At 34.7% G+C, this 15,083-nt stretch overlaps 2 protein-coding genes across 2 annotated transcripts; one reads left to right on the forward strand and one right to left on the reverse strand.

The window, feature by feature from the left end:
• Positions 1 to 2,086, forward strand: LOC145046450 (histone-lysine N-methyltransferase, H3 lysine-79 specific-like protein). Its single transcript, XM_078994736.1, has 6 exons — positions 1 to 255; positions 457 to 836; positions 918 to 970; positions 1,083 to 1,120; positions 1,217 to 1,622; positions 1,695 to 2,086. The coding sequence occupies exons 1-6, from the start codon at positions 239 to 241 to the stop codon at positions 1,884 to 1,886; spliced, it is 1,086 nt and encodes a 361-aa protein (XP_078850862.1). The 5' UTR covers positions 1 to 238; the 3' UTR covers positions 1,887 to 2,086.
• A 3,083-nt stretch (positions 2,087 to 5,169) lies between these two features.
• On the reverse strand, positions 5,170 to 6,852 carry LOC145046452 (multiple organellar RNA editing factor 8, chloroplastic/mitochondrial-like). The gene is made up of 4 exons (XM_078994739.1): positions 6,446 to 6,852; positions 6,094 to 6,191; positions 5,953 to 6,018; positions 5,170 to 5,834 (listed from the first exon to the last, which is right to left on the reverse strand). Exons 1-4 carry the CDS (start codon positions 6,808 to 6,810, stop codon positions 5,353 to 5,355), a joined length of 1,011 nt encoding a protein of 336 aa, XP_078850865.1. The 5' UTR covers positions 6,811 to 6,852; the 3' UTR covers positions 5,170 to 5,352.
• Between the last annotated feature and the right edge of the window lie 8,231 nt (positions 6,853 to 15,083).

The raw sequence follows: 15,083 nt of genomic DNA on the forward strand, positions 1-15,083 counted from the left end.
GGTACGCCTTCAGGGTTTGAGAAGAGCAGTTGCGAGTGAAAAAACATCTGGTTCGTCTCCCTATCCAGTCATATCACTAACGACTGGTTCGTCATAAATTCTACCAGGTGATTCTCATCTACCGATGAATCGACGTACACAAATCAGCAATTCGGTTTATCTTTGAAACCATAAACAGTTTACTTCGTTCCTCCATTTCGATGTTTGACTACCAATTGATCGACTATTTGTCTCAGAGATGCTGTCCTCTCCTTTGTAAGCTCGTCCCCTTCTAATTACTTCATCCCAAACCACGTTTCTGTTAACTCTCTATATGTATGTTTATGTGGGTACGCTCTTATTTATTCGTCAATTGTATCTTACAATGTTTAATGCTTTGTTAGTCGATTTGTGAACCCTGTTAATGTGTCCATTTAATAAGGTTATTCTACTGCTGACGATGGTTTATTTCTTCAGGAATTTATCTGTTACTTGTGCAAACAACATTCTAGTCCCAAACACCTGTTCTTCACAATCCTTTTATCATTTTGTGGCGCGGCTGGATTACAGTTTATCTCCCAAATTGGTATTTGTTAGTTCTTCCAGAGAAGTTCAATTACGTAGATTATTTCACTGCAGTGCTCATTCAAATAAAGCATCAAACTTCTTGGAATCAAGAAATCAACCTAATTCCAACTACCTTGAAAGGGAATCTTTGGCAAAAGAGACAGATTCAGATAACTTTTTTATCGAACAAAGATCAGATAAAGACAAGAACGAAATGGAAAGAAGGATGAAAATTGGATTAGCAAACAGAGGAAGAATTCCATGGAACAAAGGCAAGAAACACACTGCAGGTAAAGAATCTTTTAGCAAATAGGATACCAAAATCCATAGAATTTGAATACTTCAATTAATTGTAAAGTTCTTTCATACAGGGACTCGTGAGTTGATCAGTCAGAGAACTAAAGAAGCTTTAAAAGACCCCAAGGTGTGAAGTCATGTAAGGGGCTGTTGGTTTAAATATATTATTTAAACATAGGTCCCACATAATTTTCTTGCATTATAGTGGTCTTTCACTTATAGATGCTTGTGTTTTTCAGGTAAGAAAGAAAATGTCTGAATGTCCTCGAACTCTTAGGTATATTTATCAATTCCCACTTTTAGCTATAAAGAGATCAAAATGCATAACTCCATAAACATAGTGATTTATATATATGCATATATGTATCTGCAGTGAGGAAACTAAGGCAAAAATACGCAAAACAATTACAAAACAATGGAGAGAGCGATTGAAGATAAAAAGATCAGGTGAGAGGTTTATATCATTGTGGGCTGAAAGCATTGCAGAAGCTGCTAAAAATGGAGGACATGGTCAGAAAGAACTGGATTGGGACAGCTATGAAAAGATTGAAAGAGAGATTGTTCTTCAACAGCTTCAACGGGCTGCTGACGTGGCAAAAGCAAAGGAAATGGCACAAATACGAGCTGAGAGAAGAGCAAAAGCAAAAGCTGAAAAGGTGAAGCTTACTTTAAAGAAACGGGTGGCGAAAGTAAAAGGGTTAGTGAAGAAGAAATCAAAAGAAGAAAAAGAGGAGTTGGCAGCAGCTGAAGATTTGAAACTGAAAGAGAGATTAACAAAGGTAAAAGCTTGTAATTAAACATCATTTTCTTGAAAAAAAAAATTATGAAGCTTTTTTTTTGTTGGGTGGTAGATTCACAGGAAAAGATCTGTAAATGAGCAGCTTAGTAGTCGAGATCAAAGAGCTTGGGAAAGACTTGACCTTGAGATTTTGAAGAGAGACATAAAGAAAGAGGATATTTCTCTTGCTGATCAAATTCGTGAAGTTAAGAACAAGAAAGCAGAGATTTTGACAACTATGCCACCGAATCATTCATCTGCTTAACCATGTACTTGTTGGATGCAGACTTTTTAAGTATAAAGATAAGCCAGGGTAGTTGATTATTAGATTCAAGAGTTTTTGTGGTGGTTACAAGACCTTTATATGCACAACTTTGATGATAGTTCTGGAGGTAAATGATGTTATGTGATTCGAAGGTGAATGATGGTTTCAATCTGATTAATGCAATTTTGATTCGTAGATAATCATTTTTTAGACTTCGATAAATGGGCTAATAACATAAAAAGCACTATATTTTGTCACTTTATCCGTTAGATCACTAGTATTAAATTGTGTTAAAAAAACCATCCATATTTTCATAAAAATCTCATCACCACTGAGACCACTATCCATTTTTTGTTTTTCTATTTTATTTTTAGACCTTATTTTTATCGAAAAAGTTTAATATATTAAAATTTATAATCTTTCGTTCTCTTCAAACAAACATGTATATCGATATATATTGATGTCAAACTGCAAATTTCGGTATTTTCTTTTTTCGAAAAACCATTTGGTTTCAGTTTTGTATGATTTAGTCTTAGTTTTCCTGGTTGAAAAACTATTTGATTTTGGGTTTTCTATGATATTGTTTCATTTTTGGGGGGTTAAAAACATTCACGTTTGGTTCTTTTGTGTTTGAAAACTCAAACTGAAATCAAATAGTTTTTTCAGCCCCAAAAAAAGAACCGAAATCGAATGAAAGTTGCGCTCCCTGACTAAATTATAGAATTTAAGGGTGAAGAGATTCGGTCACAATTCATGGAGGGGTGAAGGAGGTATCGCCGGCGGAACAACTCCTTGCATGAAGAGATATCGCCGAAGAAAAGGATTGTGGTCATATATATATAATTTGTATACTTGCTACACTTAAGTTATGATAGTAAAGTTTATTAATTAAATATTGGAATACATAAAACTCATGCAAACATTCCATTCCAATTAACGAGTGGGCATAATATGTGCCATTGCCACTAGGGCCTACAAGTTTAAATCCATGTTGTATGTTAGTATTATCCAATCAATATTACTCATTCAAGAAAATAGTTTAATAGGCCCTAACGTGTTGCATGTTAGTATTATCCAATTAAAGTTATTCGTTCAAGAAAATAGTTTAACGGGTCCTAACAATATCATATTGTGCTATATAAATATTTCCACTTTTGAGAATTGGATAAACAAGCGATTAAGAACCGAAGAAGAAACGCATGGTATTGAAACACGGAAGTTAATATATATATATATATATATATATATATATATATATATATATATATATATATATATATATATATATATATATATATATATATATATATCTTTACTACTTATAAAAGAAATCTAACTATTTCTATAAATAGATTGAATATAATAATAATATTTTTTTAAGACGTTCAAACTATTAAGCTTGAAGTACAACCCATTTATAATATAATAATATTAAAACTTTAACCCTATCATTTATCCCCTAAAAATCTTGTATCAAATTAATAGAAGAATTCATTTGCAAATTGAACCCGTCAATCTCAACACTTCAGCCATTTGAAGCGGTCAATATCAACAATTCATAGAGGATATCTTCTCTCACATTGTAACAAGTCATCTCATAATATCTATCTTCGTAATCCCTTCAAAGTAAGAAATATACGCACACTCTCTCGAAGAACCCTAACCAGTAACCAAGACAGTATAACCATCACCACTACAGCCGCTCTGCCTCCTTCCTCCTTCAACCAACCACTATCACGACTACCGCCCTTCCTCTCACCCACGACATAAATTTTCTTTTGGAACATAACATTTTTCTTTAAAAAAATATCATTGAAAGAAGCTATTTGTCCCCGCCGCTGTGCGCGGGTAACGGCTAGTGTATATATATATATATATATATATATATATATATATATATATATATATATATATATATATATATATATATATATATATATATATATATATATAAACCGAGAGTTGTCAAAAGAAGAAAATGATATGAAATGAGAAATCAAATCGTCTTTTACTCACTCTATGGAAGAAAATGTTTATCCCTTTGAAGGTTGCCCGTCTCTAAGGTCTCAACGAAAAGAAATGAATGATTTTGTTTATATGTCTCGAATCATGCACAAAATTCTCACTTATGAATTTCATTCCAAGAACCTTACTCATGTTGTCCATCCTAAAAAAATTAATGATTTTTGTTTCTAAGGGTTGTCTGTCCCAAGTATAAAGTTTTAACATGTGAATTGGTTCTATCTTTATTATGAATGGCAACCTAACTAGTGTTGGGTTATGAATTATTTTTATTGAAAATGTGAAGATGTTTTGATGTTTATCTAGAATTGGTCTTATATTTAATGGTCAAACTTTTGAATAATTCATCGCACAAATGAAAATGTACTATTATGAATTGTGAAATGGTTTCTTTAATGACTAAATTGAACAAATGGACCGAGAGTTTAACATAGTTGCAACACTGCAAAGAATGAACAGTCCATTGATTTGTGTGTATTAGATGAGGGCGTTTGGGATTATTTTTTAAAAAGTCTTTTTTATAAAAGACTTTTGGTAAAAAGATGTTTTTTAAATTGTGTTTGGATTAGTTTTTGAAGGGCAAAAAGGACATTTAATGTTGTTGAGTGGGGAAGTGTTTAATACTTGGTGGGTTTAAGGGTATTAATGTAATTTACTTTTTATTTGTTTCAAAAGTCACAAAAAGCTTTGTTTCTCACTTTTGAAAGATAAGGATTTTGTTCTTTGACAAAAATTGTTTCAAAACATCTTTTATACTTCACAAATAACTTTTGGATTTTTTTGACTTTTTGTAAAAGTCAAAAGTTGCTTTAAAAGCAATATCAAACACCCTCTATTTGAGATTAAATATGTCAATTGCCATTTTATTGCTCATTTTATTAGTTATGACAGTAAATGGCAAACTGGGTCTGTTGTTTTTCTATTTGCATTTTAATGTGTTGCTTATTATTTCTTTAATTGTTGTTAAAGTGACTTTTGAAGTTCCTATGGAATAAGTAGAGAAAACAACAACTTAAACAACTCTATCAATAAAGTGGTTTTTATTTTGTTACTACTTACTACTTATCTTTTATACAGCTATTAGCAATTTATCATCTAAAAATAATAGAAGTATCTTTCATAATTTATTAGCTTTTTGTGAAATGTGTTTTCAAGAGCCTTCATTTTTCTCTCGTTCCGGCCCAAAAAGTGTTTTGACCGGCCCTATTAACGATATTTGCTAACAATGAAATCATAATGCCACCATTTGAAAACACATAGATGCAAGATCAACAAAACCAACAAAACTTTAGTGGTGAACAAAGCTATACATAATAAGTTAAGCAACGTATGATTCTCAAAAGCACTAAAACCACAATAATATAACCCTCTTATGAACTACTAGACATGTCTTCTACTTAATTAAAACAAAATTGAATTAGATTCCAATATATCTACTATATGCTCACTGATAGTTCTGTGAAATAGGCATGTCTCTTCCAGGAATACCCTCACTCTGATACGCGTTTCCACCACCTACATTTGGCCCTGATCCAGATTGATAACCCATACCTCCGCCATTTGCTCCTCCATACCTTGGCTGCTGCTGGTAATTTTGTCCGCCCATGTTTGGTGGCGGCATCCCACCACCCATGTTTGGTGGTCCTCCGTTGTAACTTGGACGAGGAGGACCCCAATTAGACTGACCACCACCACCACCACCATGGGGCGGTGGTGGTGATGGTGGTGCTCCTCCCATGGACCCACCGGGTGGTAGGCGGTTGTTCTGCATGTTTTCTCTTCTCCTATCAAAGTTTCTTGACCTATCAAAGTTACGAGGCCTATCATTTCTTCTATTCCTTTCATTAGCTTTAGAATTGTTTCTGATCCACTCCTCATGATACTTTGGATCATATGGAACAGCCTTTCCATCAATAAATGGTTCCCCTGTAACATGGAAACACAAATGACAAATGCAATGAGCTTTTATTTTATAAGCATCATACACCAGGATCCATAAGAATGGCATTTGGTAATATAATGAAGAGTAGATGGAATGTGATACCTCCATAATCTTTGTTTTTGACATCCAAATATGAATCAGGAAGCACCCAACGGACACCAGGTAACTCTAACAAAAATAAAGAGAAAAGGTTAAATCATAAACCAGAGAATTTGACAGAAAGAAACAGCTAACTCTCATCACCTTTTAATTTATAGGAGTCTTCTTCAGGCACAAGGGCTCCAAAAGCATAATAGCATCTAGTTGAAACTGAATAAATCTTCATTCTTGCTTCGTCATAGCTAGAAACACATAGTAGAATTAATCCCAGAAATCATGAATATCATATATACACAATCTCACAATCTACAGTTACTTCCTGTGAAAGTTTGTAATGAATGATATCGAACGAAAGGCATAATTTAGATGTTAGACTGAATTGTAAACCATCCAATACATAGTCTCAAGAATTCAAGAATTCCACTTTATCGCAGTGACATGAATAGAGATCAAACAGCCGAATTTGTATAAAAATTGACAAAATCATAAGCAGTACCTTCCAATGACTTTCGCTAAGGTATTGATGTAGGAGTCAATGATCTCATCTCTAGAAGGCTCGCCTTCAGGCTTGTCAACCACAACAAGCCAGTGTTCAAAATCGCAGCCATCAAGAAGGATTGTCTCCTTAGGGGGACGATTAGACCAATTAGGATTCGAGTCGTTTAGAGAAGATCTGGTCAGACTCGTAGAAAAAGGACGGATCCCGGTAGCAACCAGTGAGACGTGGCGGAGATTGTTGGCAACAGCCACAAGAGGGCGGATGCGGAGAATAGAGGAGGAGGAACTGATGGTATAGAAACGAGAGATTAAGGTTTGATTAGCTGTGGAGATGAGAGAGCGAACGAGAACACGAGTCGCCATATTCAGGGTTTTTGATAGTTCTTGGGTCTAAAACCCTAGATGTCAACCGGATAAGGGAAAAGTAATGCCGCAGGGGTTATTTATACTTTCTGACGAATTTCTTTATAGAATATAATAATATATTTAAATTTTTATAAATATATATTTTTTAAATATGTTAATAACATTTTTTAGTTGTTATATAATAAATTTTTATAAATATTATTTGTTTTGAATTATATGATAATATAGATATTTTTTAAAATTTTATAATCCCAATTGTATTGATCATTTTTAACGATAAATCTAATTTATTCCCAATGACATCTACATAAATGTTACTCATGAATAATATTAAATATAATATATGGGTTAATGATATTTATAATTATTGTTATGATTGATTAATTTTAAAAAATTTATTTGTTTAAGATTTTAATTTTTATCATTATAATTATTTAAAACATCAAATATTACTTTGTCTTTAAAAGTAACAATATAATTTTTGTATATAAGTTTTTTATATTATTGTTATAAGTTATTTAAAATAACATATTTGAAAGCTCTCTTAATTATTTGTAATTTGGTTTCATAAATTTAACTTTTTTAAAATTTATTTTATCAATATTGTTAGTTTGTTTGATTGTAATTATTTAAAACAACAAATATTGTTTTTGTTTTTAAAGATAAAATTATAATTTTTTATATAATATTACTTTTAACTATTCTTATCGTAAGATATTTTTAAACTACTTATTTGAAAATTATTAATGATTATAAAAAATAGTTTCATGGTTTTTTTGTTCATTTAGGATTTGTTAGGTCATAAATTGTGGTTTATACTTTGCTTTTCATAAGTTATTAGAGTTCTCAGTCTAGTTACGAAAACATCATGTTTTGGTGTTGTTTGGACCGAAATCACATGTGATTTCGGTTAGGCTTATTGTTGTTTTGTTTGGGTTTTGGGTTGGGCCTTTGTTATTAGGTCTAGGTATAAATAGTGTTATTTTACCTTTGTAAAGTGTGAGGGGAGTTTTGTGGTGGTCAACAAGTCAATAACGAGATCTAGAGAGAACCGTGTGTAATCAAGAATCTTATGTACCATACTATCTTGAATATAGTGTGCATTGAAGGTTAATCATCGTGTTCTTATTCCATATTATATCTTGCATAATTCATTTGATTGGGATTCTGCACCATCATAGTGAAATCCGATTGATACATAGCGATTTGGGGACTTACAATTGGTATCAGAGCGATGGTTGGTAGCAATCGGGTTATTGCAAAATATTTTTAAGAGTTTTTCTTGGAGCTTCTTGGTGTTTTTAATTTATTTTTGACAAAATTTTGGCCATTGTTCTTCGTGTTCTTCATATTTTTGAGTCTTTGATCGAGTTTGGCATTAAATATTTGAAAATCTCATGTTTTTGGAAAGTTTTGGGAGTTTTAGGTCAAAATCTACGAGATCTCGGCGGCCAACCTCGTACTCAGTCAAACCCTAGAAGATCTCGAAGCCACAACCTTGTTCTTGGTTAGGGCGAGGGTTCTCGATCCGCAGCCTTGTTCTCGGTCCGAAGCTGCGAAGGTTCTCGGTTCAGACTTCTCGGCCTCGGATTTCGGTAATTGTTTTCGGTCTCACGTATTCGGTCTGAGAGATTTTGGCACGAGTCTTCTCGGTTGGGTTAATAGGCTTTGCATTTTTCGGTCCAAAAACTCACTTTTCGGTCTAAATGTCACGTTTTTGGTCCAAATCCTTCGTTTTCGGTCTAGAAACTTTTATTCTCGAAAAAGGTTTTATTTTTTTGGACAAAAAGTTTGACTTTCAACTTTGACTTTTGACTTTCAAGTTTTCAAGTTTGACTTTCGAGGTTTCAATCAAAGGGCAATTTTCTTGGCTTCACAATTAGTTCTATTTTTTGGTGAATAATGAGTTCTTCAATCACCAAGGTTAATGAAGCTTCGTGCTCTCAGTCCTGTGAAGCTAAAATTAAACATTATCATGATCAACATGAATTATTAATTAGGGAAATTGAGGACCTTAAATATGAACGATATACTATCAGAAAGGCCCAAAAACCCTTAAAAGAACAATTAAATGCCAAAACCAAGGACTTTAGAAAACTTCAAACAAAATATAGTGATAAATGTGAACACTATGACTATGCTCAAAAAAAGATTGTCAGTTTAACTACCGAGCTTAATACATTGAAAAATAAGTTTGAAAATGCATACTTTAATGTTGCTTATATAGGCTAGGGTTTGGAGAGGACGAATGTAAGTTGTGGAGGCTGAGGTAAGGGGGTTTTGATGCTCATAGTGTTGCTTATATAGGCCCCAAACCCTAAATATTAGGGTTTACCCGAGACATTAGTAGGCCCAGCGTACACAAGTGTATGCACAACGTACTAAGGCGGACCTTAATACGCTTAGCGTACTTTTATGTACGCGTAACGTACTCCCTTTTGGCCCAAGTTTGCAAACTTTGCCCTTAAACTTATCTTGGCTTGTCACTTCCAACCCTAAGGACTACAAATGACAAGGTAATTATAGAAGAGGGTTCGAGAATACCTTCCAAATCTCGGGATGTTACAGATTGACTCCGTACAACTCATCCATAAAACTTCCACCAACCTTGCAACACTTATGTATGTTATCCATACATAACGTTGGACCCTATAGACATTTGAATATATGATCCTACCTTAAGCCCTTCATATAACAAGAACAGGAAATAAGGCCAAACCGAACATTTTCAGGCTATAAGATCTTAGTTGTGTACAACTATGATGCATGCACTAAGAAACTACAGTAATGATGTCAATTTCATATAAGGAAAACCTTAGGCTATCAGGCATAATATAATCAGACAATTCTATCATGCAATTCCTGAAGATCCCTAGCCTTTCACTAGCATGTTGTTCTAACAATTCACTCAAACCAAGGCTCTAATACCAACTTGTAACATCTATAAAATTTCATGTAAAATTTAAACTTTTTAAACATTTCAAAACCATCATTTGTTTACAGATTGTTTTCAAAATAATCCAGTAGCAGAGTTTTCCCATAAATCACAACATGAAAAATGAGGGGGTGCATGATCAAGCCCTCGCCTTTCCGCAATCATCCGAAGTACCTGAAACAAAATCCACAACTATAAGCACGAAGCTTAGTGAGTTCCGCCAAAATACACGTACAACAATAACATACATATAATAACAACATATTATGGTCCCAATCAACCATCAGGTTGGAATTCCCAGGCCCTCAACCATCGGGTTTGAATGCCAACATACGTTGTGTCCAATCATCCTCGGGATGGTATACCCTCGGCCCATAACCATCGGGTTGGAATGCTCACAAACTATGAGTCCAATCATCCTCGGGATGGAATACTCTCGACCCACAACCATCGGGTTGGAATGCCCAGGTCTGTTGGCTCACGCACAAAGTAGAAAAGCCTCAATCACTAATCAAACATATGCATATATATATATATATATATATATATATCAAATAATCACATAACAATTTACAAACAGTCAAACCGATTTACGGATCACTAAGCATAACAATGTCCTATGTATCAGTATACCGATCTAACCGATCATAACTACATAGAAAACACCCTATCTACCAGGATATCGATCTAACATATCACAACAGAAATAAAGCAGGATAACAATCCAAAGGGCCAGCCTTGGTGCCTTTGACCCTTGAGTATAGCGAGGAAAACTAACCTCACAAGTAGTGTTGAACTGGATTGAAAGTCTCCGACTGTTGTCTCACCAAAAATCCCGAACTATCTAAAACAACGAATACTAAGTCAACCGTTGGAATATCAATCTTGACCAAGGGTCTAAACATAGGGTAATAGTCCATTCTATCCTTTCCTTAAGTTGGGACAAGGCCAAACTCCAATTTTCTTAATCCAAAAGCCCAATATATAAGGCCCATAATTGGCCCAATTTCCAAATTGGGCCCAAATCGCTTATTGGGCCTTACCCAAATATTCAGTCCTCTAACTAGCGCACAATTACACTTATCTAGATGATCCAGTAGGGCCCAAGCATTAAGGCCTAACAGATGTCCCAATTCCCAAAGCCCAAAATAGCTAAGCCCAACATGCAGAGTACGCGGGGCGTACTTAGCTGTACGCTCGGTGTAAACGCCTTGACCTAGAAAATGGGATGCTGACCACCTACGCCCGATGTACGCCTTGGTACACCCATCATACATTGTGGTCATGCAAAACTTCATTAAGTTCTTAATACACCTCGTCCAGACGTCCCAAGTTAGATCTGTACATAAAAAGAGGTCCCAAACCATAAAGTTTCCAACTTTATGGTTATGCATGCCCTATAAGTCCATAAACTCAAAACCCTTATTTGTCTTAACCATTTAAGACCTTTATAGCTTGCAGTAAACCACTAAATGGGTCAAGATAGCATTTTTATGGTCCAAAACACTCTAATTATTCTAAAAGGACAAATCCTTTAGTCTTAGAGTAGCTTAACTCATCAAGACCAAGAAAAGGGACTCATTTACTCATAAAACTTCCATGCAATATCTATGGGGAAATACAAGCAAAGGTAAATGATTTTTACCATCTGGAGTTTCCCCAATGGATGAAGAAAACAGATCCAAAGCTTGAATCCACACCAAGGCTCTTCAAGGAGTCTTCTATTCTTCTTCTTTTCAACCTAAAGAACTTACACACACAAGGCTGGGGTTTGGAAAACGTCTCAAAAGTATGGAGGCTGAAAGTGTTGGGAGAAATGAGCCATAAGGATACTTATATACCACCCAAACCGTAAATATTATGATTTTCACCTGACGTGAGTATGCCCACTGTACACAAGTGTACGCATAGCGTACTAGGGCACGCCTATTACGCTCAGCGTACTCCTCGTGATCCAAAATTACAATATTAGCCAATAGGGCATCTCATGGCTACACCCTTCCATCCCCAAGGACTAAAAATGACAAATTAATAATAAAAGGGAGGATTCAAAAATACCTGCAAATCCCGGGATGTTACAAAAAGGGAAATCTCCAGAAAAGCCCTAATATTTTATTTTAATTTACAAAAAAGTCACAAACTAAAATTTGTTTACGAAAAAGTCTTAATTACCGGTAAAAATTGACGATTTGGCCATATTTTCCCGGTTTACCGGTTTCATTACGTACTCAGTTTTAATAAAGTCTCATTATTTTACCCAATGTTTAAAAACCCGGGTTTTTGGTTGATCCGATATGATGATCGGTTCACGGGTCAACCGGTTGAACCACCTGGTCAACCCGGTTTATGGTCCTTTTCTATTTTTATACATTTTTACTTTCATGCATAATGCATAAACATATAAAACCAATAATTTGATGTCCACAAAGTTTAAATATTTAAAAACATTGAAAAACATTAAAGAAACCGCAAACGGCTCGTTGTTTTGGCGTTTGCTACTTGTATCCAACTATCCAAACCCTATTAAAACGGGTCAATCCGGTTTTAACCGGTTTGATATAAGCAGTTGAACCGCGGTTTAGGGGAAACCCGGCCGGTTCGATCCGGTTCTTATTTTTATAAAAAACCGGTCTCAATTGACCCACCTTCTACCCCGGGTCACGGTCCAACCAGTTGAACCGGCTGGGTCGACCCGGGTTTTAAAACATTGATTTTACCATAATTTACGAATAAGTCCCAAATTATGGTAAATTAATGGGACTTTAATGAAAAGTAAATAATGGGACTTAAATGAAACCGAGTAAGTATTGAAACCGATAAACCAAAATAAAAAGGTAAAATCGTCATTTTTTCCGGTAATCGAGACTTTTTCATAAACCAATATTAGTTTGGGACTTTTTTGTAACGCCCGCAGATCCGGGCTAGTCAATTTAGAGGCAATAGGGGTCGAAAACGACTTTTCTACAAAATAATCTTAACCAAGTTGTAGAATATGTCACAAGGTTTCCGTACATATAAAGAACGCCGAAATCCGAGTTATAACGAAGAAGTTATGACCCGTCAAAGTTTCGCGTCGGAACCGGCACGGCGCCGGGAAGCGTAAATAGTAAATTTATGATAGAGAGAGATTTAGCCTTAGCGCTCTAAACGAAAGTCGTAGAATATGTTAAAATAAGAACATCGATAAAAAGAACGCACAAATCTGACTTCGTATGAAGAAGTTATGATTTTTCGAAGTTTCGGATTAGCGGTGTACAACCCGAAATTCAAATTTTAGATCAATTGATTTTTAGCCGACGCAACCTAAACAAGAATCAAAGATCTCATTATTAGTAGCGTAACGATAAAAATACAGACGAAAATGGACATCGGATAAAGAAGTTATGAGATTTTAACGGACCAATCTTGTCCCGGCCTGTTAAAAATATAACTTTAAAAATAAAGTCAAAATTAGCCGACGGAGTCTAAACGAAAGTTGTAGAGTACGTCTCCACCTACGCGTGGATATAAAGAACGTCAAAAACGGAGTTCGTATGAACGAGTTACAAATTATAATAGCATATTTACGTATTAAAATAAAGTATAAATCATGTATACGTACACACACACACACACACACATATATATATATATATATATATATATATATATATATATATGTATGTATATATCATTAGAAAGGTATCGACGATGCGGTCATTATAAGACTAATGTTGAGTTCTTTCGACATTAGTTTAGTACAAATATCATTAAATCCATTTAAAATAGTATTATAGAGGGGTGTTTAGTTGTTTATATAACTAAAATGTCATTAAGTAATTATGGAGGGTAGTTTTTGAAAATTCAATTAGTATAAATAAGAGCCTTGGGCTCTCATATTTCTTGCACCATTCTCTTGATTCAAGAGTCTTTCTCCCTTTATCCCCCGAGCATTTCGGTCCCTCGTGATTCGACTTCTCTTTCTGTAGTTTTAGTATAGTAAGGTGAGCGTTGAAGCGCTGCACGAATCTTTCTTAGAAAGATTCAACGACGAAGTTCTGCCCCTGCAGAGCCCGACTCCTAGCTAAAATCCCCTTGAAAGTAAGTTATGCTTACTCTATTTTAAATATAGTTTATATTTAAAATTAGTATTGTTATTATAAATTTATAATAAATATTTGAGCTATTATTATGACTTATATAAGTGTCGTTATAATATCTTTTAACTACTCGCGGTACGGGGAATCTGGTTTAAAGGGCCGCATAGGGTTGTTGGATTTCAGAAGTGCTATACGCCAAAATGGTCCTGCCCTCCGGTGTTTTATGTCTGGCCCCTGTCTGTACATAGTAGTTGGAAAGTATTGTTTAAACGCTTATATTATAATAATAATAATAATAATAATAATAATAATAATAATAATAAGACTAATAATTAGTCACGGTAATATTAGACTAAAATCTAGTAGTGATAATACTAGGTTTCGTCAAAGAAAATTATTTTAAAGTAAACGAAGCGCTGTCCGAGTACCGAGTCACCACCTTCTCAGGTGAGTGCATAGTTCCTTTCATCTTACACATAGATATGAAGTATTTTAATATAAATTATGTGCTATGTGTGCATATTGTCTGAATACTTGCTGTCTATGCTGAGTGAAAGATTTTATACATGTTTTAAATGATTTAAACTATATATGTATTTTATATCTACGAAAATGTTGGGGTAAAACATGGGTAGATATAATAGATGAAATATGAGTTGGATGATGAGTTGAGAGGTGATATAGATTATAAGGTGTGGGTGAGAGGTGTACGATGTGAGAAGCCTTTTTCCCAAACGATGTCCCCGTCATTCAGCAGAGTATGGATGACAACCACGGACTATCCTAGATAGTCCAGTGGAACACTATCAGGCTCGCAACCTGTAGGTGTTGTGAACGATGTGTTCACCCGGTGTACTCTAAACCTTGGTGATCATGCAGACTTGATACCTAGACCCTGGCGATCATGCAGACTTGGTGCCAAAACCTTGGCGACTATGCAGACTTAGTGCCTATTGTATAAATTTTGGCGACTATGCAGACTTAGTGCCTAAACCCCGGTGACGATGGACTTCGTTCCGATTCCTTAGGATGATCCTTAGGAATGTATGAACGAGGAATAGTTGATTCTTAGGGTAGATCCTTAAGAATAAAGCAGATAATAGGGATGGGTAATTGGGTTGATTGTTTGATTGTTTGAAAATAATAATTATATTATTGTGGGTTGAAAACCCTATGTACTCACCAGGTTTCCCAACCTGACCCACTCAGTTTATTTATATCACAGGTGTTGATATGAAGTCACATTACACTGAGAG

Source organism: Lactuca saligna, chromosome 5 (assembly GCF_052625555.1).
Source record: "Lactuca saligna cultivar CGN05327 chromosome 5, ASM5262555v1, whole genome shotgun sequence".
In the NCBI taxonomy this organism is placed as follows: Eukaryota; Viridiplantae; Streptophyta; class Magnoliopsida; order Asterales; family Asteraceae; genus Lactuca; species Lactuca saligna.